The sequence below is a fragment of the Manis pentadactyla genome, chromosome 18 (genome assembly GCF_030020395.1).
Source record: "Manis pentadactyla isolate mManPen7 chromosome 18, mManPen7.hap1, whole genome shotgun sequence".
Taxonomy (NCBI): Eukaryota; Metazoa; Chordata; class Mammalia; order Pholidota; family Manidae; genus Manis; species Manis pentadactyla.
Window position 1 is genome coordinate 12,061,760 of NC_080036.1, and position 26,880 is coordinate 12,088,639.

General features: G+C 38.0%; 2 protein-coding genes and 2 non-coding genes across 6 annotated transcripts; all 4 read right to left on the reverse strand.

Annotated features, from left to right (window-relative positions):
* Positions 1-331: 331 nt before the first annotated feature.
* Positions 332-394, reverse strand: LOC118908840 (small nucleolar RNA SNORD64). Its single transcript, XR_005023384.1, has one exon. It is a non-coding gene; the product is annotated as a small nucleolar RNA SNORD64 (small nucleolar RNA).
* Positions 395-2,603: 2,209 nt separating this feature from the next.
* On the reverse strand, positions 2,604-2,675 carry LOC118908842 (small nucleolar RNA SNORD107). Its single transcript, XR_005023386.1, has one exon. It is a non-coding gene; the product is annotated as a small nucleolar RNA SNORD107 (small nucleolar RNA).
* A 3,183-nt stretch (positions 2,676-5,858) lies between these two features.
* SNRPN (small nuclear ribonucleoprotein polypeptide N) lies at positions 5,859-16,306 on the reverse strand. Of its 2 annotated transcripts, none has more exons than XM_057494849.1 (8): positions 16,191-16,306; positions 10,509-10,566; positions 9,489-9,640; positions 7,875-7,986; positions 7,285-7,437; positions 6,690-6,828; positions 6,229-6,354; positions 5,859-6,030 (listed from the first exon to the last, which is right to left on the reverse strand). In XM_057494849.1, the coding sequence occupies exons 2-8, from the start codon at positions 10,509-10,511 to the stop codon at positions 5,993-5,995; spliced, it is 723 nt and encodes a 240-aa protein (XP_057350832.1). In that variant the 5' UTR covers positions 10,512-10,566; positions 16,191-16,306; the 3' UTR covers positions 5,859-5,992. The 2 variants fall into 2 exon arrangements, with proteins under 2 accessions (XP_057350832.1, XP_036734594.1); XM_036878699.2 differs by having other exon boundaries at positions 10,509-10,577; positions 16,191-16,239.
* On the reverse strand, positions 16,197-26,578 carry SNURF (SNRPN upstream open reading frame). 2 transcript variants are annotated; one of them, XM_057494851.1, is made up of 4 exons: positions 25,904-25,953; positions 23,507-23,635; positions 20,457-20,552; positions 16,197-16,341 (listed from the first exon to the last, which is right to left on the reverse strand). In XM_057494851.1, the coding sequence occupies exons 2-4, from the start codon at positions 23,596-23,598 to the stop codon at positions 16,236-16,238; spliced, it is 294 nt and encodes a 97-aa protein (XP_057350834.1). In that variant the 5' UTR covers positions 23,599-23,635; positions 25,904-25,953; the 3' UTR covers positions 16,197-16,235. The 2 variants fall into 2 exon arrangements, with proteins under 2 accessions (XP_057350834.1, XP_036734595.1); XM_036878700.2 differs by lacking the exons at positions 23,507-23,635; positions 25,904-25,953 and adding an exon at positions 26,445-26,578.
* Positions 26,579-26,880: the final 302 nt, after the last annotated feature.

Sequence of the window (26,880 nt, forward strand, 5' to 3'; positions counted from 1 at the left end):
AGTGATACTTGCAATGGAAAAAAAGAACAACAGCATAGTAGCTTCCAAGTCCTTTGAATTTATAAAGTTGATAACTTTCAAGTTATCACTTGAAATGTATAATTAAAAAGATAAATGTGAGATATAATAATGCTACACAGAAAATACTCTACCAAAGGAAAGTGTAGTAGTGAATTTAAAGTTCACCTCCCTCTATTTCACTGGGCAAAAAACTACAACTCTAATGTCCCTAACCTGCACACACTGACTGGGAAAACCCTGTGAAATATACAGTCTAAGAACTCATGTTCAGAAAAATTGTATTCCAAGTCCTTGGATTGACACTGAGGCTGGATTTCAGAGCACTCACATTGAGCTTCACTTATGCTCAGCAAACATAACTCATCATAAATCCAGCCAAGGTCTCTCCTAACAACCAGGCCAACTCTGTAAAGGGATTAACACCTGCAGACAGAACACCTCTGCCAACTAAAGGTCTCTTGGTTTGGGACAATGAATGATTATCTTTAGTAACAACAGAAGTTAAATGGCAGTAGTACCTATCATTCAACTTACATAGAATTAGGGGGATAAATATCAAAGAATAAAACTCCCAGCAATCTGCCAGAATAATTTTGAGATCTTTGCTGTATCATAACTATTAACAGTTTATAATCTACTTCCACAAAAAATTATCTGACATATTTCAATTTGAAATATTAAATAACACCCGGCACAGATTTAATATCAAGAACAAATTAAGATCAGCAATGTCCTATTTCCCCCAACAATTTATAAACCAATTTAAGGACCTAGGTTATACTGAAAATATCTACCAAAATATCCCAGATGTAAGTGAAAAAAATACTATAGAAGATTCAATGAGAATGGTCAAGTAAAATAAGGCAGATCAAATAGATGAAGCACAAAGTCCAACCACAGGTCTATTGAAAAACCACACTTGAGGATTCTGAAGGTGGTCTATGCTAAGTTCTAACATCTCTGATACAAAGAACCATAGTGTTATGGTAACAAAATCCAAATTTCATCAATAAAGCACACACTACATTTCATGATAGATGTCTCCTAATAGACATAAAATATTAGGTATTAGGAACTGTATCTTTCTCCCTTTATTTTGGCCATCATAGCACAAGTGGTCACAGACAAGGAATTCTGTAAATAGCTGTACAAATGGATTTTACATGAGAACAAAGTACCAATTAATTCAGATGTACAAATATCTAACACCTGTAGGTCACTATGCTATCCTCTGCAGCTGTGTTTCAAATACAAAATGGTTCATAATCACCAAACATCTAGTTCAGCTATGAGGTTTTTTGCTTTAATCTTGGCCACCTTACCTAAATTTTAAGATTAACTTTGCTCACCAAAGGAAACCAACCCAGCCAAGTCTTCAACTAACCATTTCATTTCCACATTATAAATTCCTAAATCATAGGCAAGGAAGTATTAAGTAAGCAAAGTGAATTCCGGATCCTGAGATGATACTGAGTGTAGAAGGAACTAGAACCGTCTCCTGTAGTCTGCATTCCTGCCACCGGAGGACACCGGATGGCACATCCCCTTTTCGTATAAGGGGGACGTCCCTGAGGTTGGTTCAGCTACTATTTGAGAAGTTGAAGTACACTGTTGCCAACAACCAGCTGCCGCCCCCTACACGGTCTACTCACTGTTAGCAGAGCTGGACTTACTGTGTTGACACATGAAGCTATTTATCAACATTTACATCTAAACAAACATTTTTGAACTGTCCAATACTGCTCTTCTGCTAGGCCTTCTCACTAAGCAAGGGAGGTGGTCTCAGCCCTGTGAACTCAAAAGAGCATATTTTATTCCCATTTTTTGACCAAAAATGACTAAAAAATATCCATACAAATATGCTTCATGACACAGTACTTTCACTTTACTAAAACAAGTCCTGGTAAACATTGAATCGTTTGACCCTTATCTATGAATACCTTCCTACTTCAAAGTGTTAAGAGTATCAAGTTACATATCAGGCCTATTCGATTCTAATTACAGATAATCTACTATACAAGAGTAACTATAAAATATCTAAAAACTTGTATTCTAATATTTTAAAAAATGAGTAACGCTGCCACACTCCTTTAGTATCTACTGTGTGACAGGCTATATATACCTGTTGATCAACTGCAGGCAGCTGAAGAAAAAAACACAAAGTAAGTCATCTTCAGACACCAACAGGATCCACGTGAAGGTACTCACCACACTCGATGCATTTCCTAAAATGTATCCTATGAATATTAGTTTCATTATTTCTGAGACATCAGTTAGACACCTAGAACTCTGGCATCCTGGTTCTAGAGGTGGTTGTCTCCTTTTCACGTATCTGCTTCCATCTCACCACATGTCTGTGCCTCCTGGGATTCAAGGATGAGCTTCCTTTTTTGCTTTCAACAGCACATAGTTTTTTAAAAAAAGAAGAAAATTAGCTCAGAATACCTCTGAAAGTAAAAAAAAAATGAAATATATATACTATTTACACCTGCCACTCCTAATTCAGTCTTCACATGCAAAGCCAAATTTTCTATTGAAAATAATATTCTCTAAAAAATCTATCTAGTGAGGCACATTGACCGGATTTCAGTGTCATTTTAAGCTCAAATTGCAAAATCATTATGTTCAGACAAGGTCCTGTGTCATCATGAACCTAGCCAAGGCCTCTACAATATACTCATACTCTTCTTTACAAGGTGATTTTACCTGGAATGGTTCCTGTCCTAAATGCAGCTGACAGGATTTTCAGCCTTGTTGCGATACTACTGAGGAGGATCCACACTGACATGTCAGATAATTCAGTGATCAAATTCTCTCCTCTTCCAGTTATATGGGTAAAAAAGGCACTGCATGAGACTGAAAAAGTTGCAATACAAAATAAAAAAACAATGATAACAAGCAGTTTTATTTATTTAACAAAATGCAAACACTGAGTATATATGCGTTATGTGCAGCCAGTGCCAAAGAAACTAGAATGCAAAGATGAGTAAGGCAGAATCTGGCAATGTATTATTAGTTGGGCAACATGTATTTGAACATTTCATATGCTATAGTAGAGGCTGTGATTGACTACTTGCTGAAATTAATAAAAGTTTTACTTAAAATGAACTCAATGAAATGTTATTCTCTGATCTTTGAAACAAGATTATGAAAATTCTAGACAAATATTGCTAGTATCACATTTCATAAATAATTAATTTTTGTGCAAATAAATACCTACAAGAAACAAAACACCAGGTTTAGAGAAATTATAAAACTTCTGCTCTGTTACGTGGAATGTAAAAAAGTTGAACTCTTAGCCACAGTCAATGGTGGCTGCCGGGAGCTACTAAGGGTAAATGTAGAGATGTTGGTCAAAGGTACAAACTTCCAATTTTAAGATGAGTAAGTGCTAGGGATTTACTGTACAGTATTTTGACTATAGCTGATACCATACTGTATACTTGAAATATGCTAAGGCAGTAGATCTTAAAAGTTCTCACCAAAAGAAAAAAAAATGGTAACTGTGTTAGGTGATGGGATGTGTTAACTATCTAACCTTATTGTGGTTATCTTTCCACAATAGGTATGGATATCAAAAGCATGTTTTACACATTATACTTACATGTTACTTATCAATTATGTATCAAGTAAGCAGGAAAAATTACAGTCCTTCTAAAATTTGACACTGAAGACCAATGAATTTGTGAAGGCAGGGCACTGTATGACTTCTGACATGCTTTTATACCAAGTCCAAGTCCAGTTTACTATCTAAAAACAGACTACAAATAAGTCAAAAGCAAAGGTTTCAAGTACCGTAACTATTAAATTCCTGAATTCAATTTGAAACTGTCTCTAAACCCACAATGAAATCCTACATTGATATGTAGTATGTATATATTTGAGTTAATAAATGTAACCAGGAAACCAGGAACTAATTCCCCAAACACGGTTTAGATCAAACATGTAACTCATTTGAATGCAGGAATGTAGGAACATGTTTAAGGGACATCAAGTATTCACTGCCATGAATGTTTGAAAACTGGAATGCTGATACGTGTCCCCAAAGGAACTCTGCAGAACTTAGATCTAGCAATCCAAAGCACAAGATCCATACACTTACCTTACACCCTACATGCAATTATTTGAATGTCTGTGTCCCAGGTTGTCTTTTAGTATATGTTCCACAATCTGGGCTTCTCAAAAGGTTCAAGAAGTTCCAAGCAGATAAGAATAGTATTACCACCATACCAAAATAGCCATCAGAAGCAAGCATCTTCCCGAACCTTAAGAGTTCTTGTCACTCACCTTTGATTTGTAAGAGGCTTTTTTAAGTTAATCAATTATACAGCAAGTTTTCTTTAAATAACGCTGCATGAAAACTCATGCTAAAATCTAAGGGCCATCCTGCCAACAGATTTCAGTGAGGAGCAGTATTTTCCTTCCCCAAACAAAAAAATACCACAATTTTTTTTGAAATTAGTCCAGAGAGCAGACTTGTAGAAAGCAAGGCTCTATACTTATCACCCACACAGTTTCAAGGAGCAAGTGTCTATCTAAGAGTCAATTTTATTTCGTAAGAATGGCTTTGCCTCCAGAGATCGAGAAAAAATGCTTTGCCTGGTATTCTGGTACCCAGTAGTAAGTTTCTTTTTAATGTTTACTATCTCTGAAAAAATTATCACACCTGTGTTATATATATCTCCTAAAACAAGGAAGGCTTTGCCAACTTTATGTTCCTTACCTGGTCATGGTAATCAATCCTAGAAAGTACTCTGGGAAGACCATATAAATCTGGTGACAGCAATTCTAGTCATTTTGAAGTTCTCTTTTCTTTGGGAGATTACTACTTGAAAGGCCATGATGGAAAAGGTGACATACATACAACCTCTGTTGGTAAAATCAGAGAAGACACAATCAGTTTACCAGTCTTAGGCTATTAATAAATTAATACCAATTTGTAACTGTAGTATTTTACAAGCTAATTTCTACAATCAGTAATGCTCCATTCACTGCCTAGTTGAAATCTTAGCAGTAAAACCTAGAAAGCTTCTCCCTCTCCCTCTTAAAAATAATTTTCACTGGTCCATAACCAACTCCAACTGGACCTGGATATTTGGGCATTCCCTAACTATTTTCCTGGAAGAGATTTTCCACTCTGAACACATAAAGTATGTCTACCACTAAGTAATGCAGCTGCATTTAATTTGTACTTAAGAGTGTCAACTATATTCTAGGGTGTATGTTATCTTTAAGTAACACAACTTAGGTATGTGATCCCCCTGGCCCCCAGGACCCAGGTTCTGCCATTCATTGAGAAAAGTCTAAGTATGCAAGTATTTACTCACTGGCAGGGAACGATGATTATTCCAGGATCACGTCACCTACTCTTATCACACAAGGCCCAAGAACACTGCAGAAGCTGATCGGCTGAGGTGAAATCCCATAGGAACACCTCTTATTCCAAATGCTTTGATTTAGTGATCCAAGTCTGAATTCAGGGCCATAGTTTCTTTCCATAGTTGGCCTTTCAAGGCCTTTCATCCTGTCCCTACTTCCTTTCAGGTATGGATGGCATAATGGTGGAAGAGGCCGTGTGTGGGTCTCAGCCTGACCACTTAGGCCCCAGGGCCAAGAGTTTCCTTATGTGTAAAAAGTTATTAACCAAGATCAGTCATGCACAAAATGAAAGGAAGTATAACCAAATATCACAACCATTTTAAGAATTAAAGAGAAAATTATTTAAATGAATTGTTTAACCAGGATTGACTTCATCCATAATAACTTCAAGACTTGAAAAATCCTAGTCTTCACTCTGACATAAAAAAATCAATAGGCAAAAAATGTACAACAGTACCTCACAGTTTAATTGCTCTATGCATTTATTAGCTAATATTAATGCAGCAAGAGGGGACAAAGTTCACAAACACTCAACACAGTTTCACAAGACTCATTGCAGGAAAAAAAGTGATTAAGAATGATCAACAATATCCTAGGGTCTTGGTGGACGCATTCCTGGGGGAGGAGGACCTGGAAAAAAAAAAAGCAAAATTTGTAACATATATAATTGTTGAACCGCTGTACTGTACACTTGAAATCAGTATAATATTGTATGTGAACTATACTTCAGTTAAAATAATTTTAAAGTGAAAATTCCATGACACCCTTAGAAAAACAACATATTCAGGGACCTGGCTGGCACCACTGAGCACACGTGTACCCACTCACCTCTAATTCCTGGTGGAGGGGGTCTCATTCCTGGAGGGGGCATGCCTATTGGTGTCCCTCGAGCAGGGGGAAGCCCAATTGGTGGGCCCATTGGTGGTCTCATACCAGGTGGAGGAGCCATTATGCCTAGAAAAGTGGCAGAAATAAAGGCTCAACTAAGACAGAACTAAAGACTGTACTTGAAGAAAGGGCCCAGACACCAAATTAGGGAGTTGATTAATTTCTCCTTGAACCACAACACTGGTAAACCATCAGAACTCAAAATTTTGAGTTCACGGTTTCTCATCAAACACTAGTATTCAAAAGTGGGAAACATATTCCAACTCAGACCAGTTGTAATTCAGTATCTTATTAGCTGAGAGCATTTTAGTCATCACTTCAAGAAGATACAATCTCTTCACAGACCCAGACCTTTTGTGTAAGGACCAAATTCTTTTTCTTCTTGTTTATCAATCCCTTACCTGGAGGTGGGGTGGCTCGGCCCACAGGTGTGGGTGGAGTACCCCGTCCTGGCGGGTACTGAGTTGGAGCTCCAGCAATACTGGCAGTAGCAGCCACGGCAGCAGCTGCTACAGTGCCTCTTCCTTGCGGAGTCATCACCTGAGAAGGCATGGTCAGGTACAGTAAAGGCAAGGCCCAGCTGCACATTATTTAAACACAGGAAATAATGGTGGATAATGGCCTACTAAATACAAAAATATTGTAACGATTTTTCATTTCTCCCATTATCCTTATTTGAAATATTTTGGCATGCTGACACGTTCTCCTTTAAACCAAACATGCCACTTTTAATTTAATAAAAATAAACCCATTTTGGATTTTCTTAACTCTGGTTTATCTATCTGTATTTCCCTTAATCACCAACAATGGTTATATCATTCTTATCAAGGAGGCTTTGATCTATTCCCTTCCTAATGTATATGTGTCTCTCGGTTCCCTCCATAGTTTATGGTACGTACACAAGCATAGGATGTACATTCATGCTTCTTGATCTCCTCCCCCTTGGGCTTCAGGCACTTTCTCCTAATAATGTAGAACTTTCTCTTGGATCCTCACCTGTTGGGACGGTCCCCCAACCCCTCGGACAGGGCCCGCTAATCCAGCAGGAGCCTGAGGAATTGGAACACCAGCTGGTACTCCTCTGCCAGCTGCCCTGCCAACCCCAGGGCCTCCTGCAGCGCCAGCAAGTGGTACCCGAGCAATGCCAGTCTGAAACAAGATTATAGCTTGAAATTAAATGATTCACCAGTTATCAACAACCTTATTCCCATAAGATCACTCTGTCCCACCATTTTCCCTATCTTGATCAGTTCTCTATTCAAATGAATAAATGAATGAGTGCACTACAGAGGCATCCTGCAGATTAAATGTACATTTATCAAAATGTGAGTACATATATTTTTATGACCTTACCAAGGGGAAATACACCAGAAATTCCTACCTTTACCCAGGCAGTACCCAGCACACAAATCATCAGAATAGCCTTAATCCCCAAACACATACAAGAACTGACTTCAAGTGCCAGGCACATTTTACTTGATAGAAGTATACCGTACTTTTCCTCTCTTGTCCCCCAATTTAGCAACATCTTAAAAAATGTGATGGCCTTCCACAATAATGTCTGTCCTGACCTACAACTTCCTTACATCTTTAGGGGGTGGTCCCTCCACAGTCATGGAAACCAAGTTCTCCCCACGCAGCAACACCAGACCCAAAACCCGCTTTTCTTCACGCTCCGGCTGCTTCGCATTCTTTGGCCTATAAATCAGAAGTAAACTTTAGTGAAATAAATTAGGGATCGCTCACTCACTAAAATATTTATGTATCATTAAGTATCAATTAATATGATTGATGCCCAAATGTCCATGCTCAGTTACTAAGTTATGAGAAAATACACACACACACACACACACACCTCAGCTGATATGTAAGGGTGACGGCAAAAGTCTTTACTATCACACTTCAATCTTCTCTCACCTTCATTCGTGTTCCCTCAGTATTTTACTATACCAAAACTAATTGCTTTTTGTGTAACATAGATAAAAATTACATGGCTAAGACTTTCAAGACAGGCAAAACTGAGACTCAGTTTCCATGTTAAGAAGGGAAGCAATATTCTTAAATCATTAAGGAAATCTTGATGAGAATTGAAAAAAAAAGGGTAGAGAACAGTAGTAGACAATGAAGGCATACCAAATGGTATAAAGGAAAAAAAAGGCTTCGAATAAGAGACACCGTGTATTCTAGACCCTACCACTTACCATGTAACTAAGGGAAATTTTAAAAAAGGAAAAGAAAAAAGAAAAACCGTAATTGCAATTTCTTCAACTGCCAGCAGCAAAAATCATGTGAGTCTTTAAACAGAAAATAGGTAAAAGCAATTAACTCAATGCCATTCAACAAACCCCAGTAAGCACTATCATATACAATAATGTATAATATAAAGCAATATGAAGATGAGATTATCCCTGTAATTTAGTAAGAAGAGTGAAACGGTATGCCTAAAACTCTCATCAAATGGCTGTAGTATTTGTCAACATCATGGTTTCTAATTTTTTTAGTAAAAATATGGATTATTCAAACACAAAACAATGAAGCATCCACTGTCCTAGAATTTCTGAGAAGATCCAACTTGATGTGCAAGGAGAACAACAATCAATAAAAAGGAAAGGATAAGGAATATGCTATGAATTATATATATTCCAACCTGAGTAAGAATTAACACTACAGCAGACAGGTGAATTTGAATATCACCTTTTTGCTCATATTTAAAAAACCTAAGTTAACTGGCACATTAAACTTCTGTACAGTACCTCATTAACTATGGGAAAAGAGGAAATCAAGCCAAGAGCCAAGGGTGGTGATGCCTTGTAAGTCTGCCCAAGGGTAAGAGCCCTAATGCAGTCATCTTGAATGAAGAGAGCTATAGGCACCAAGCCAAATCCTCTGAATGAAGTCAACCAAGTGGAAGTAGGATGCCATAATTCCAATTTTTAAATAAACATAACTCGGTATTTTGAACATACTGTACAAAGTTTATTCCAAGTTCAAGATATTTGCAAAGTTAAAACAGTATAGTGAGTACATTAACTTTAAGACTGGGAGACTCTGATGCAATTCAGAGATGAGGCTAGGTTAGATGATAGACCATCCTTGCCATGTTCTCCCCACCTCCTTCAGTTACCCTCGATAAGCCCTTATTCCTGTTCTTCCTCTTCCTCACTCTCTCATTACCCAAACCCAAACCCAAGTGGTCTTACTTGATCTTCCTGAACTCATCACAGTCACAGAGGATCAAGTTCATATGCTTGTCAAAAGCCTTGAAGGTGCCAATGAAGATTCGGCCATCCTGCAGGATACATCTCATTCTATAGTCAATGTGCTGCAGCATCTTGCTGCTCTTTCCCACAGTCTGGAAGGAGTAAGAATCGGTCATCAGTTTGTCTGCAGCTACTCCCTAACCCGCTCCTTTTCCTCCCCAGCCTGTAATAATCCAAACTTGATTTCCTCTACACATCCCCACTCCCACCTTTACTACATAATTCATTCACACCATTTTAAAATACTGACCAAATTTGGACCCAGGACCATTATAGTCCTCTATGGAACCTTCTACTCCTCAGAATTTCTACATACTTTCCCATCATTCTGTTATTTCCTTCCCAATAGATTCCCCAACCCTATTCCCTTGTAGCTTTCCACCATGCTTATCGGTCTTTTCCCAGTTCTAATCCCAAACCCCACCTTCCTGTGAAACACGTGATTGCATACACTCTTGCTGCCTAGACAACCAACCAAACAGCGGGAAATTCCAGCCTTCATCAACAGCTTTGCCACCCCCATCAACCCAACACAAGTACAGTACAGAGGCCTCCATCGCAGTGTCATCAACACCCGCAGCCTGTATCATTCAAAACTTGATCAGAGTCTCTCAGGTTTCTTTCATTTGTCCCACTAGGCACCTTTACATTTTTATCCTCATCACCCACTCTGCTAAAATTTTAATATGCAGATATGCTGTATCTGTTTATGTAACGTGCCCCTTTGGCAGACAATAAACCAATCACTGTACAGTGTAAGATCCTTTCCACTTCTCATAAACCAAATTTTGCCCCCTTAAATGTCCTTCCCATTGAGAATGAACGCTCTAGATTAGCCCAACAGAACCACAAAACTGATTCCTTATTTCTAACATTAAGAACCCCAAATCACCCCACACTCTGATGAACAATTGGGTCCTTACAGTAGCTTCTCACCCCTCTGCCTAATATATATCTTACCATGATTGCTGCTCCACCAAATCCAAAGTCCGTAGTCAAATTTCAGGATCCTTAAGACCTAAGAGAAGGCTACAGATAAGGGTATGATGCAGGTTCTCCTATAAACAATGCAAGCTGGGGCAGAAGCTTCAAACAGTAGCTGGAGCCTGCAGAGGAAAGCATGATCTAGCTGCACTGCAATCTACCATGTTTAAAAGCAGGCAGGCAGTTTTGCATGACAATCACTACAAGACATATTCAAATGCATTTCCTTCATGCTCCCAAACCCACCAATTAAACACCATAACTCATTATTCCCTCACTTTAATTTCCACATTTTACATAGCTAGGATTAAGAATTTATTCAATTTTATTTTACACAAGAAGTTCTTAGATGTTTCAAGATTAGGAATTGCCCACTCCCAAAATGTAGTATTTTCTTCCCATCCTTATTTAAGGTAGCACTTCACTCTCTGGTCCGAAGCTAACATCAAGTCATCTCAACAACAACATTTTGATATCCTGAAGTTTCTTCAGACTTTTGGTTCTTTGAGTCACCTAAATGTTGTCAAGCCCAAATGTTTCCTTTCCCCCAACTAAGTACCTTCAAAAGGATGTTAGGTAATGCTTCTTAACCAATAACCAAGTGCTTAAGACTTCCTATGTTAAAAGAGGACATAGTTACTGAATGCTCTTATATGGGGTAACTCATACATGGGCAACTTTTCTATCAATCAAAAGAACATGTATTATAACAATGTTACTATTTTCCCCAATATACCAAAGAAAATACTCCTATTAAGGAAGGTAAAAAAAAAAAATCTAGCTAAAATTGGTGAACGTTTTCAAACTGCTAATTATACTTATTAAAATAGGAAACACAAATTATTATTAATTTGAATGGGAATTTGGCTTTATGAATAAAGTAGCCCAGTTTCACAAACAAAATCTGATTGATGTACTTTTTTTTAACAATGCAGACATGTCTATTAAGATTATTCTCTACTGTTTTCAATATAGAAAACTTGCAAACAGCAAGATAACTTGGTTAAGTAAATTTTGAATCAATTTCTGGATGTGAAAATGAAATAATATGGTGATTATGAATTTCACCAACATTAATACAGTAAGCAAAAAGAATGTTTCCAGTACACAATTCTCTGAGGAACTATATGACACTGTATCAGAAGAGAAAATAATGGTATGAAAGAATTCAGTAAGAGTGGTAAGATATAGAAAGGATGTTTTCCTGTAATTATCAAAATGTGATGGCAGTTAAATGCATTCTATGAGAACTTGGAGGGTGTCAGAGGGCCTAAAAAATAAATTCCTGATAATTAAATTCTTCCAACCTTTGTCTTCCAAGTGCAAACTTCCAACCATCCTTTGTCTTCCAGGCAAAACTGCACAATCTACCCATACCTTCAACACACTGTCATACTCCTTTCACACTTATATCTCCACTTGTTCTCCATCTACCCAACTTAGGTCTTCAAAGATTTCAGAATGATATGAGGGATATCCCTATTTCTGATATCCAATATTATATACATATTAATGCTTTATATTAAACTGGTATGAGAAGATCCTAAAAGATTTATTCAAATAAGACTCCCTCCACCCACAAATAAATGTACTTTTTGACCCAAACTCAACATGAGTTAAGTTTAAGGCCTGTAATTTAGATGTTCTGAATTCTGACAAGATTCTTCATAAAGCAGTCTAAATCCAGGAATACTTGGTATATATTTGAATCATTAGCAATTTCCATTTGTATTACATTTATATATTAAGATACAGGATCTTCAGTAATCCATGGAGACAGGAATAAGTAATACCCTCAACTGGGGGATAGAAATGGGGAACGAATGTTAACAGACATAAGGGATGGAAAGTCCTAAAAGTACCTTATGGTAATAGTTGCAAAATTATGTAATTTACTAAAGGTCAGATTTATACACAGGTGAGTTTTATGATAAGTAAAGTATGTAAGATTTCAACAGCCAAAAGTTGTTTGTTGACTGAAGCTGTTCTTAAAAAGTAAAATGACAAGAACTTCAAAACTCCATTACCAACAGCAGTGGAGACATGCTACCTGACAAGAAGCCACGAGACACAATTACTAGAAAAAACAGTGTGACTGGATGTTTTTCAAGATTTAATTTAAAGGAAAAAATGTAATCACAAAAGGGTTTCTTGCATGAAGATTAATGTAATAGGAACCAACATCAAATGCAAATCTCAGGTGGGAATTTGTAGTCAGTCACCTCTCCAATAAATGTTCAGACTTTAGAGATTAAGCTTTTACCTTCAGGTGCCCAAAAGATTTGAGTACATCTTCCCCTTCCAGCCTCAGCTGCAATGTCCTATCCCACTGGCATTTTAGTAAACACATACCTATCAGCCATAGTTCATTGTTTACCTACAAGAAACCAACAAATTCAAACAAGATTTCCTTTCTATAGTGGATCAGAGTAAAAAGGGAAGACCAGTCACAATCCTGCATCTGTCCATCATCCAACCTGAGGTTCCAAAGTCCTCCCATACCCACTATATTTTGTCACCCAGTCATCAAGCAGAAAAATGCACCTTTAGATTTGAGTTATGAACTAAAGAACTGCAGACCTAGAAAATTGAGGACATGGACATGTAATAGATTCAAATAATTTGTGTAAGTAGAAGAGATACACATTTCACTTAGAACTTGGAATAGAGGTTGACTGCAGAAAAGTTAAGGCTTCCCTCAATGAGACAGACTCGGTATTTAGGAAGTTTATCACTTGTCCCTAAGTTCAGCACACCATAATCATGAAACCTTGTTAAGTAAAGATTTTGTAGAATAATTTTAAATTTATCCTACAGCAAAGGAAAACAAAATGCTTCATAAGGAAAAAGACAGAAGAGTAGCAACATCACACTGTATCAATGAATTAGCAGTTATGGTGAAATCTCCTTACATCAAAGGACACATAAGCAAATAAATGGCCTGGGTCCCTGACTCAAACATCCTATGCCCCTTTCCCAGAAGTTCTCAAACTTTTGAAAAATGTGGGCTTTCTCAAATGATTAAACTGCAGAAAAATATATGGCTTCTTTAAATCAAACAATGGGCAGACTTGGCCAACACTCATACAACAAATGAGAAATCATAGAATGTAATGCATTAGTGCTCATTCAAATGTGGTAAAATAACAGACCCTTCACAGAAAAATGTGCAGAAAAGTTAAACAATTACAGAAAAAAAACACAATAAATGGAAAATATTCATGTACAAAGCAATGCCAGTTAAAATCACAAGAAAACAATTTTCCTTTTTTGGAACTGTTTATTTAACAAAAAAAAAGATGACACTGAAACTAAGACTCTAGTAATGATCTCTGAATGCAAGCAACATTGCTTATGATGCTGGTAACAAAACATTTAAGAATCATACTATTATTTATACTCTAGTTCACAATAGGATCCTCATTCTAATAAATTTAGGGTATCAAATATATGTTTAAAAACAGAATACTCCTAACAGTATAGTTGACTATAAAAAAAACACAAGTACAAGTAACAGTAAATCATGAATGGACTGTCATTTATTCATTACAAATGTAATTATGAGGACTATGTAATAAAATTAAACAATGACATACATTTATGTGGAATACAAGGTAAGTTTAAAAGCATGATTCCAACTGCCTACACTTTCAAAAGAAAACTAAATAGGCAAAAGGAAAGAAAATTCAACCTCATGGTATAGAAACATGGGTATAGAAAGTCTTTGGTTAACTTTCCCATTGTTCTTGGCTACACTCACATGCTTGGCTATCACTCACATGCTTTAGATTTTTATTATGGAAAAGGAAATGTATCAATCATTAATGTCTTTAAGAACTACCATCTACATGTGTAAAGGATTTAATGATTCTTAGACGTGACCCCTTATCCCAGAAATTTATCAGGTTCTCTACCCTATCATGTTTATCTCATACACAATCCTTTCTATAACGCCTTTCTCTTTGGCACCTTCTATAATTATCACCACTCCCATACTGGGTCCACTTTCATTTCTTCATCCTTTAATGTGGTTCTCTAAGACAGAAGCCATTTAACTTTTTATTTTAAAGGGGAAAATATTTTAGGCTTTGCCTGCCATTCAGTCTGCTGCAACCACTTGAATCTGCCACTCTAATGCCAATACAGCCATAGACCACTTGTAAATAAATGGACATGGCTGTGTGCCAAAATAATTCCATTTATAAAAACAGGCAGTAAGTGGGTCAGATACTTCACCAACCTTAACTCTAAAATAATCCTAGTTATTAGTACTGTTTGGATAAAACTAGCATTTGAAGCTAGACTAAAACACAGTATCAGAAAATTAAATAATCATAATGTATGCCTTAATGTTATATTAGGAACTTTCAAGAGTACATGAATTACAATGAGCAGTCAAAAAATTCCTGGCTCAAAAATATCGCACAAACTTAAGTCTTTTTAAAACTGTTCTTAGGGGAACATCTGGGGATAAAGATCAGATGCCACCGTCTTAAATCAATTCCACTGTTTTGTAATGAAGTCCAGACAATTAGCGGTGAATGTGGGTAAAAGATTCAGCAGGGAAGGGTTTCCCCTTACAAAATTTGTTTTTTTTCCTTTAGTTCAAAATCAAAATGGTGGCTATAAACAGGCCTAATTAATTTGAGTTGAGGGGTAAGAAAAAATCTAGAAGAAACTCATCTATAAGCCCCCTTCCTCTCTTAAGCTTCTAGAAATATACTACACCCTTTGGATTGAGATCAATGAAATCTTAAAACTAAAATAAAGTAACAAACAAAAAAGTGGTAAATCAAAGTCAATTTCTGATCATCTTTTTACTAAAAATGTAAGCAAGTAACGTAAAAAAGCAGACTAAATAAACCTACATCACACTGAAAAATTATGGCTAATATCTTTATTACATTGTCAGCTGATTCAAATACATGGATACATTCTCAGCTGATTTAAACAAAACTGGTGAAAGAAAAAGGGAAAGGGCAAAACAAAACAATAATTAGTAAATAAGCATGGGAAAATACTTAGCTTCTCATTGCTAATGACTGTGATGTGCATTTACTTATAATTCAGTAGGCACAAGTGATACATAATTAAAGTAATCAGTACAGATAAAAGTGTATTGTAACTGGCATTCCATTTTTCAAGGCAATAGAAACTGATATAAACATAACTTTGGAATATAATTTAGAAAATGTACCTTAAGTTCATATTCCTTGATTCAAGTTATTTTCACATCTGCATATCTAAGGATATGATCTTATCTAATGTTTTATGTGAAGAAATTCACTGAAGCTTTATTCAAACTACCAGCAGAAAAAAATGAAGTCCCTCACAAAAGAAAATTATAAATGATACTCATTAGCAGGATATTTGGCATTTATAATCAAGTATATTTTATATGTTAAGTTGAAAAGCAATACAACTTAAAAATGAATAAAACTACCTAAAAAGCACATCCTACAATGACTGCAAAGTAATACAAAAGTATCAAGAGCAAAACATTTGGGTCCTACTTTTACTTTTTAACTTTCTGCAATGCACTTATTTTCTTTTAAAAAGAAAATACTATCTTAACATATCCCACATTAAATGACCTTCAAATACCCTATTCATTAATCATGTGTTTATATTCCTGACCGTGACTGCATCAGCTCTAACCTGATCTTTACTTGGCAATCAGCTACTGGATGTTCCAATACTGCTTTAACCACCTCTTGGTGTCTCAGCTAAGAATGCCTGTCTCAGTTCGGCCTGGAAATCCACCACAGGTATTTGCTGCTGCTGAGATCGCCTTGGGTACAGCTGACACCTATGATAAGAACACAATACATATAAATGAAAAGATATTTGCTTGTATAGGTAACAATAGGAATGAAAACTTAAAGATCCTTAAAACGCTTAAAGCACCCTCATTTATGGCTTAGAGCATACCATCCTTAAGAAAAAACTATAAAACAAGAAACAGGAGTCTCTGCATACAGGAATGTACAAGGAACTGAGAGAGACTTAAACTTACCCACTTTGAAGATACTATCAAGGAAATTAAAAACAAAAAAGCACTTTTGGTTTAAAAAGCCCTATGGAAATACCATCAGTACCATATCCATTACTCACTTGCCAATGAACCTATCTGGAAACAGTTCTTTAACCCTGCGAGGAGGGGTGGGGGGTAGTTTGAGGCATTTGCTATGGCATTTCCAGTGAGACTTAAGGCTGTTGTCCAGGCTTATCCTCCTGAGAACTTTCTCCTTGCAACAGACATTTCCAGGACCCAGGCTGTTAGGCTTTCAAACCATGTAAATGGACCATCTTATAAATTAGCAGAGAATTCCAGAGAAAGGCCCTCAACGTATCTTTACAGATGAGTGATCTGGTTGTGAATTTAACCTTGAGGATAAGGAAGAGATGTAGGAAGTTACACAGGTTGCTGGCTAATCAGACAAGCATGAAAAACCAAATCACCAGCAATTCTGCCCTTATTGATACATGATATATATGTTGATGACACACACACATATACATACATGAAAGAATTCAAAAGCAATTGGATTTAGAAATGGGACTATGCTAAAAGGTTTTCCACTATTTTCTTTAGTTTTTAAGTGACATTTTTAACATTCTGTAATACAAAGAATTAGGCTGGACTTTGCTCCTAGGAGGTAACTACTAAATCCTTGAATTTACCAAGTGACAGAAGTCTTTGTTATCCATGGTGGGCCCCTTGCATTACACCAGAGTTAATGTTAACATGATGACTCAGGACAGGGATTGCTGGTCAGGCCACAAAACCCAATCGTGTATTATATGGTTGGGGCTTTAAGCCTGACCTCCTGGGAAGGGATGGGAGCTGGAAATTGAGTGAGGCTAAGTTCCATCATGTTGCCAATGATTCAATCATGTCTCAGTAATTAAACTCTAATAAAAATTTTAGACATCCAAGGCTCTTGTGAGCTATATTGTTAATATACATCGATGTGTTGAGGGAGTTTCACATCCTGAGGACAGGGAAGCTGCCATGAGTCTCTTCACTTGTCTCATCCTGACTTGTATCCTCCATAATAGAATTAATAGTAAGTATATATAGTGCTTTCTTGAGACCTGTGAGTTATTCTAACAAATTATGGAACCTGGGGGAATAACGGAAACCCTGAATCTACATTCAGCTATTGAGAAGTGCAGGTGGCCTAGAAACCTCAGTTTCTTTCAGAGATGCTGTGACCTTAACCTGTCAAATCTGCACTTCAGGTAGTAATGATCACAACTGTATTGCTCATGCCTTTACATTTTCCCATTCCAATCACTGAATAATTAAATCTTCATTTGGACATTCTCAGTTCCAGTCCTCCTGTTATCAAGTGACAACTAAGACTCCCACCTAACAAGGTTCTAACATGTTTCAGAAAGAAAAGTGTTTTTTGCTTCTTTAAAATCCTGTTGCAGTGGCCTTATTGATTTTAACCTGAAACCCAACTGAAGACTGAGATAAGACTGAGAACATAAGATGCAGTATATCCAGCATGTACTGAATAAATTGCAAAATATAAATTCAGAAAAGACATTGAGTAAGTAGATTCAGAAGACTTTCTATCCCCAATCTCTTAATTTATCTCAAATTCACAATACATCAGGAAACAGGGAAAACATTCACCATTCCCAAAGAATAGGAGCTGCTCTGGTGATACACCTACTGGAAGATAGAACAAGCATCAATTTCAGGAATGGAAATCAATAAGCTTTTGTTAATACTTACTGTTGGTCTGCTGGACGTTTTGTTTACATCTGATTTTAGTTTTTATTTCATTTTGTTTCGTATTTTTTTGGATGGGATGCTAACAGCAATCCTTTTTTGGTTTTTAGAACTGGTACCCACACAATTCCTCAGGAATATGAACTCTCAATACTTATGATTTTGGAAAAGTCAGGAGATTGATGGTCTATTATTAAAATAAACACTCACACTATAACTATTAAGTTCCCCAATCCTGAGAGAATACTGATCATACATGTCATTAGCAGGGATTAGACTAACAACACTACTTACCCTTTCATATAATCTATTTACTCTCAAAGTGGAGAGAGGTTAACGGCGGAAATTACATTGTATTTCCCAAACTCAAAACTCCCTTCAGATCCTTTCTCCAAATTGGCACTTTGTAGTATTTATACATAACATAACAGAAGAGGTCAGGAAAATGAACTTATTTCTTCTTTGAAAGCAACAAACTTTTCCATTGATATGAACAAGCAAATGGCACCTAAAGGAGGCTTAAACAAGATGAGGACTGTCACCTGTTACACTGGTGACATTACACCTGTTACACTGGTGCATAGGATAAAGGCTCTAAGAAAATATAATATGATAGAGCCTTCACCCACAAACAAAAGATCCTCTCCCAAGAGCCCTGCCACTCACACCTCCATCACAATCTCTCAACTACCTCAAGGTATTTCTAGAGATTCCGGAGGGAAAAAATGGCACTTTTAAGAGCACTTGTAATGACAAAAGACTGAAATGGGAAAAAAAAGACATTACCATATAAAAGAAATAGACAAATAGCCTATTATAAAGGAAAAATTATATACAATATTCATTAAATACTCCTTTTCAAAGTATTTCCAAAATGAAAATGTAACAAAGCAAAGAATGAACAGAAAAGGAATCAAACAGGAAAAATGGGAAAATCTTTAGCTTCACCGGTAATTTACAATGTGCAAATAAATATATTACAATTTTTCACATTTAAAAGAAGCAAATAACAAAAAAGGACACAAAATGTTACTTATTACAACTTTTTAAGGCTTTAGATTTGAGGAAGTGAAATAAAATTCAAGTAGTTAATATTAATGAATATTACTTTTCAATTTGACTATCTTTATTGTTTATAATAGTTAAAAACTACAAACAACCTAAATATCCATCAGTAAGCCAACGGTAAATGTAATTATGATGCCACCCATATTCTGCAATTTGTAAAATAAATAAGGTAGATTTATAATACACTTTGACATAGAAAGATCCTCAAGGCAAACTGTTATAGAATAAATCTCACGTATGTAAACAGATCATAAATATGCCTCTCCCCTCCCCACTGTGTGTCTACAAAATGCACAGACAAAGGTCTGAAAAGGTAGAAATCAAAGTACCTGACGATTATCTCTGGAGAGGGAAGGGAAATGGACTGGTGGTGTCTTAAAGCAGATACTCACTTTTATCTCAAAATTACGTTTTACAAAGAGATTACATTAATGTATTAAAAATACTTATAATTTTGAAAAGTAACTTAATAAAACAGTTTTAAGAAAGAAAAATACTGCTATCCACTGTGTACATGTACCTGGCAGTACTTGATACTGTCAAGATTTGTGGCAATGACAAAATTCAAAAGATTTAATGTATGCTCAGTATATGTATCAGGTTATTAAAATGTTCCCATATTTTTCATTAAAATCTCTCTCCTAGAAACCGAAATCTGAAAGTACATGTATATGTCCTAAGTAAGAAGAGGGAAAAAAGTATACATTTCAAATTTTTAAGTGGATATATGCACTAACTAAAAATAAAAATCTAAACACTACAGAGCAAGTATGATTACACAAATTAACATTCATTTAATGCATAGATCGTGATTAACATAAATAACAAAGCAAAATAATTTAAATATAAATATATTGAAGGACGTAGAGTTTTACAAAGATAAAACCCACCCTACATGTATATGGAAAAAAGGAAATTCATTTTACTAAAATTTAAATTTTAGTGACAACATGGTTAAGGATGATTTAGTTGCTTCACTGCTACATCTTTGTGTACATATTCCTTTCATTAATTAAATTTGCTGCAGTTCCCTCATTGCATAATACTTTGTTCTAATTTGGAAAAGGAATCTACCCTAAATTGGTTCTCGATCCATATATCGTACTCACTCTTGGTTGCTCAGTGAGGCTGTCCTCCGACGTTTGACCTGGACTTCCACCTCTGGTACGTGCTGTTCTGTAGTCCGTCTCAGGTGTAAGCGGTCCCTGAAGCAGGAGGAGGGATTTGTTTCACAGACTTCATCAATTTACGAACTACCATTTATTTAACCGTTATATTTAGAGCTATATTTAATATGGAGTTTTAAAATTCCCATAACCTAATTAAAACAAAGTAGTACAGTGATGTATATCTATTCTATCTCAGTAAAACCAGGAGAAAGGGGAAAAAAAAACACAAGGCAAAACTAAAATATTTGAATGTCTTTATCCTCCATTAGTCAGGATCTGTCCTAAATCTACTTTCTTCCTTTAGAAACCTCTTAACATCAGAAAACCTGGCTTGGGGTTAAAAATCAGAAAATTAAGCAAAAAAATATTTCTACTTACATTTACATATAGATGTAAAATTATACACTATATATATCTATATAGATTTACCACCCATACATACATATCCCTAAAAATACAGCTACACTGATATCAAAAATTGTATGAAAAGTATTTTATTAGAATATTCTTTTGTGTAACACAGAATGAAGTTTGACTTAAAGAATGTCTACTTAAGCAACATCCTATGAGAATGATGGTTTCTTAGAATTTGCAAACAAAACACAAACGGAATGCTTAAGCCAAAATAAATAAATAAGTAAAACCAACATAGCTGCCACCATATTATGATCTACAGAACAGTTCACAAAATGTCTGGTCAGAGATCTGAGCATGTAATCTCCCACTTGGGTTGTCCGTTAGAAACTACAGGAACCACTCATAAAAGAAAAATCTTTTAAATGCTACTTGAAAAGGACCAAAGGAAAAGCATTTTACAGAAGTAATGCAGTGTAATATTTCACAGGCAGAATTCAAAGGACACATCCCTAAAGCTAATTCCTGAACCTTAGTTATTTTTAAATTCATGTTAGATTATGCAAAGTAACCCAGTCAAATAGCTTACCAGTAACTGCAAGTTATTTGATTGCTTCAAAAATTTTATATTCGGAACAAGCCATAGAAAAGATCATTAAAAAAAAAATCACATGTACATATCAAATTTTTAAATGATAAAAGTATATACTTTGCTAATATCCTTGACCTTTGACTGTACAATGGTTTCTTAAATAAGACATCCAATGTACCTAAAGAGAGAGGAATCCAAAAACTGGATTTCATCAAAAATAAAAGTCTTTGCTTTAAAGACATTATCAAGACAGTGAAACAACCAGAAGAATGGGAGAAAAAATATTTACAAACATATAGCTGGTGAAAGTTTAGTAGCCAGAATATGTAAAGAACTCTTACAACTCAATAATAAAAGAAAAAAAATTAAAAATGGGTGAAGGATTTGAGTAGACTTCTTTCCAAAGATATAAAAATCTGCATTGGCACTAAAAAATCAGAAAGTTCAATATTATTATAGTCATTTAGTTAACATTTGACCCATAATTCCACACTTAAGATAGAGTGACATAAAAATCATGTAAGTCTGAGTCTGATATTCCTAGCAGCATTAATCATAATAGCCAAAAAGTGGAAATAACCCAAAGTATAACTAATGAATTAATAAACATAGATGTGGTATGGTAAATTCATACAATGGAATGCCATTTATTCCTAAAATGAAGTTCTGTTTCATGCAACAGCATGGGGGTTTCAAAAATGTATTTACTTATACATAAAATGTATTTATAATACATTATATTAATACAATTCAGTAAAAGGAGTATCACAGACCTCTGCTATATCATAGAACACTGATTATGGCTAATAGTGTAATTGAGAATACTCCATTACCAAAAAATAATAATCTTCAATTCCTTTGCCCCATATTATCAGTTGCTCAGTATGACAAGGCCTGAGTTCAGTTAAGAACCAGAACACAAAAATATTCTATCCAAATTTCTAAATCTACTTTTTAAAGCTACAAAGTCATCTATGAGATTTATTTTGAAAATTTTTGACGTTTGTTCTAAATACATATGCACAAAATGCATAATCTTCCTAACTGCATTCCCAATCCAGAAACCTGCATTTCAAAAAATTAAGCAATTATGGGAAAAAATGTTGTTTTATGTACACAATATTAATTTTTGCTCCAAAATCACTTTCATTTACAAAATACCACTAATCTGGAAATACACTGAAAAGCAAAAGGTGGTGAGTTCATAAAATGTTCTTCCTAATTGCCTAACGTTCTATAAAATATTTAATATGCCTTACATACCAACCACCAAGAAACAAAAATTCAACTACTAAAATATGAAGCATGAAAAATTTTTAAATGATCTGTGATTATTACAGTCTTAAGAGCTTTCTATAAATCTAAGAGAATGAGTGTCTCCAAAACAAAACCTGTGAAATCATATTAATAATAATAATAATTCTGGGCAAGCCAGTATTCAGGAATTAGGAAACAAAAAAATGTAACTTCCATGCCCAACCTTTCTCAGCCATGGATGCTGCTTCAACCTATCAGCAATTCTTACTCAAGCTTCCTGGCTTTGGGCCACAAAAGACCAGGGGACAGACAGGACCAGTGACAAAGTCACTGAAGAACATAAAAAAACCTCACTATCCCTGTCATGTTGAGACAATATTCATACCCTGCTTACTTCAAGGTTTCTTCCTAAAAATAGCTAAGCAGTGTGCAGAGTCAAAGAGATTATTATCTCTTAACAGGTCAACACCCTGACATCTTAAATGTAAAAATTTGTAAAAACAAATCTGAGCACATTAAGGAAGAGGTAAAGAGAATAAAGATGTCATGTAACCATATATGGGGAAAATATTTCAGCAACAAAATACTGGATAGACTAGGGAAACCAAGATAATACAAATAAACTCTGAATAAACCCAAACCACAGTACTTTGCCTTAAGACAACAGTACAACAGTTTCTCCACTGAAGATTACCTGCTCCAAATCACAGGAATTGTTCACACCCCTTCCCCATTTTCAAAAAGCCCCTAGCACGAAAGCCAAATATTCACTAGGCAGAATAGAAACCTTGAAACTTCGAAGGTCTTTCCGGAGACCGGCCATATCAAGATCTTGGGCCTTCGTGGAAGGGGACGAAATGGCAGACCAGGACAATACATGTTCGTGTTGCAGAGAGCCAAGTGATCAGAAGTTAAACTGAAATATAAGCATTTGAAGCAATATCTTTGTACAAGCTGAAAAATGTGCACAAATCACTTGTATCACAAAATTCCAACTCCTGCTACTGTTATAACAACTTGAAGAGAAACAATTCCAGAATGAAGCTTTCCAAGCTTCTGGGTTTATATTTTTATTAATTACATTCCAACTCAGCACAACCAGCCACACTTTACTGGTTATAACAGATTTAAAAAAATAGAAAAAAGGCAAGCATTACCTCAAAACCCTGCAAAGGAATTCAAAACCCTTAAAAATGTCAAAACAAAATCAAAGTAATGGAATACAGAATACAGCAATAGTTAATCATACCTTCTCACCAAAGTTTCACAGTAACTCTAACTTTAAAAGGATGGATCAAAAGCAATTTAAAAATCTGACCAAGGGCGAGAATTCTCAGTGCCATGTAGACCCACAGCCCTGTAGCATTCTACTTTTACTGTTTTCCTTGAGCAAACACAATTTACTGCTCAGCTCCTGGTCTTGGAGGAGCCCCGATTCACCCGATTTAAGGAAATCATTTATGAAGGTGGCATCACAAAATACAAATACCCAGAGATTAAGAAATAAACACGGTGATGCAATTGTGGAATTAACAAATCTGTAAACTGGAAATCAACGGTTATACAGAAAAGGTAACTGCCTAACGGGTTACTGAATCCATTTTGAATACGAAAAAAATTGGTGGATTGCGCACAATTCAACCTTGGAGAATGAAAAATGGGCCTTTCTGGAGTCAAGAAAACACATTTAAAATTTCCTGCACCAGTGTTGGGGGGGCTGGCTTAAGTTGCAGGGGATCCTCGGATGGTCTAGCCTTTCTTGCCCTCCAAACTCCCACCTCTCCTTTCTTCACAACAGAAAAGCAGAGGTACAGCAAAGCCCCATTACAGACAGGGTTACAGTGTACAAATCTATGCCTGTACAAATTTGCTGGGTTCAGTGCCCTTCCCACAAAGTAGAGGCTGAATAAATCGGTAACCTTCCTCTCTGCCCCCACTGCAGTACAGCAGGCAAGCCACTGCACTTGCAGCCAACAGGTGAAGTGGGCGGCTGCCAGCCCCCCTCCCCATCGCGGGGTGGAGATGGGCTCATCCCTTCTGCGCCTGCGCATCCCGAATTGTGCATCATTCCCTAATGCGGCACTTAGGGGAGGGGGCAGTTGCCCACCCAGGCCCGCCTCCTCCCCTCAGCACAGCATTTTTGGGCTGGGTGCAGCTGAAATTCCTGCCTGGCTGAAAATGCAGACTACCCCTCCCCCCACTGCAGCACTGTGGGAGGGGGCGGCCGCCTGCGCAGACCCACGCATCTGCAGCGGCAGCCATCTTTGGGGAGCCGCACAATGGCACTGAAGCGGCACAGGCGCCCCGTGGGCTCCCAAGCCTGCCTGAAAAACTTATTCCGAACGAATGCAAGAAAATCACTGCAAACAAGAGATACTACAGTGTCACAGCCTACAACCAAGCAGGCATAGCTTTCATGAAGTGCATAAAGCAAGCTTATATGTGACATCTCTAATCACACATCAAAGCCACAAACTGAGGAATTAAACAGTAAAATATATAGGGACATAAACATTTCTGCAATCATCCCTTAGGCTGAGGAGTGGGGCAGCAAGTTCGCCACAGTAGTCAAACTCTAAAACTGTCTCAGGTCACAGAAAATGTAATGTTTTATTTTAAAACGTGCTGAGGACTGCATGCCATCCCCTTCGTCTGCCTGCCACTTGGACAACCTGCCTACCGCCCCCCCTCCCCGCACTCGCTCTACCACAAGCATGGCTGCCACTCCGAGGCGGGCTCCACAGGCACCGACGTCATGATTCCCATCCTGGTTTGGCCATCACGGCCACCGCACCGCACCCACACACCACTGCTACCACCTGCCACCCACTCTCCGCTTGGTATCCGTCCCATGGCGGCCACCCAGCCCCTTGTGCCACTGCCACGGTGGTCACCTTTCACCGCCTCCCAGGCACCACCATGGAAGCCACCCAGCCCCTCCCTTCCAGCATTGACATAGTCACCCACCACCCCACCACCACCACGGCGGCCACCCCGCCACCCTCTCGTGAACACCGCCTCGGCGATCATCTCACCACCCACTGCCCCAGCTCCACTGCCATGGCGGCCACCCCGCCGCCCCTCTGTATCACCCCTGGGCAGGCCACCCGCCGCCCCTCCCCGCCAATGTCGTCACACCCAGCCCTCTGCCGCCTCGGCCACGCCGCTGCAGTCACCCTGTTACCCTACTGCCCCTGCAAACCGGAGTGCTCGCCCCGCCACCCCAGCCTGGCCTCCGCCGGGCCGTCACCCTGCCGCCACCTTCCTACCCCCACCGCGTTGACACTGCACTCTCTGGCCCCTCCCACCACCGCCGTGGCGGCTACCGCTGCTGCCCCCGCCATCACGGGCACCAAAGGCGCCTGCCCGGCACCCCCTCCCCGCGTGGGGCATCCCGCCCACCCGCACCAGCCCAGGCACCGCGCCTCCCGCCATGCGCCCTCCCCATCTGCAGTCACCCTCCAGACCTCAAGGACAAAAGGCCGCCCTAGAATCTGACGGGACTCAAGAGGAGGGCGGACGGGCCAGGGGGCAGCACGACGCGGGCAGGACGCCATCCGAGCAGGGACAGCTGAGCCCCCAGCCCCAGATGTCCCGGCTGGTTCTCCGCAGCAAAGACCTTTAGGGCCCAGATTCCCAGTATAAACACCAATACTCCAAGTTCGGCAAACTCGGAATACCAAAGAAATAAAAGTGCTCCCTGAGGGAAGACGCCCACCACTGACCTGGCCCGCTCCATTGCGCCGCCGGCCGCTCCTCAGTATAGAGCGCCAGGCATCTCCGGCGGCTGCCCGGCTCTGCGTTCTGCTTGCCGCAAAGGCACCAGCGCATCGCGATAGCTTCCCTGCGCGTGCGCCACGCCCACCCGCTGGCTCCGGCCGCGCAGACGCACCCATTTGCCGCAGTGCCGCGGTCCTGCCGCAGTGCAGGGGCGCCAGCGCCCTTTCCAACTAAAGTGACAGAGGGTTTGTGTCTCCTGGACTCCAAGTGGCCTACTCACTGGTGCCTTGAAAAAGGGGGCTTCAGTGAACACTACCACCCTGGGGATAATATAGCAGCATCTCCCTATTTTTAAATGTGTAAAATGTCAGAAAATAGTTCTTGGTTCCCTGCAAATCTTTACAGGCACCACCGACCTAACAATCCTGATTTATAATCACC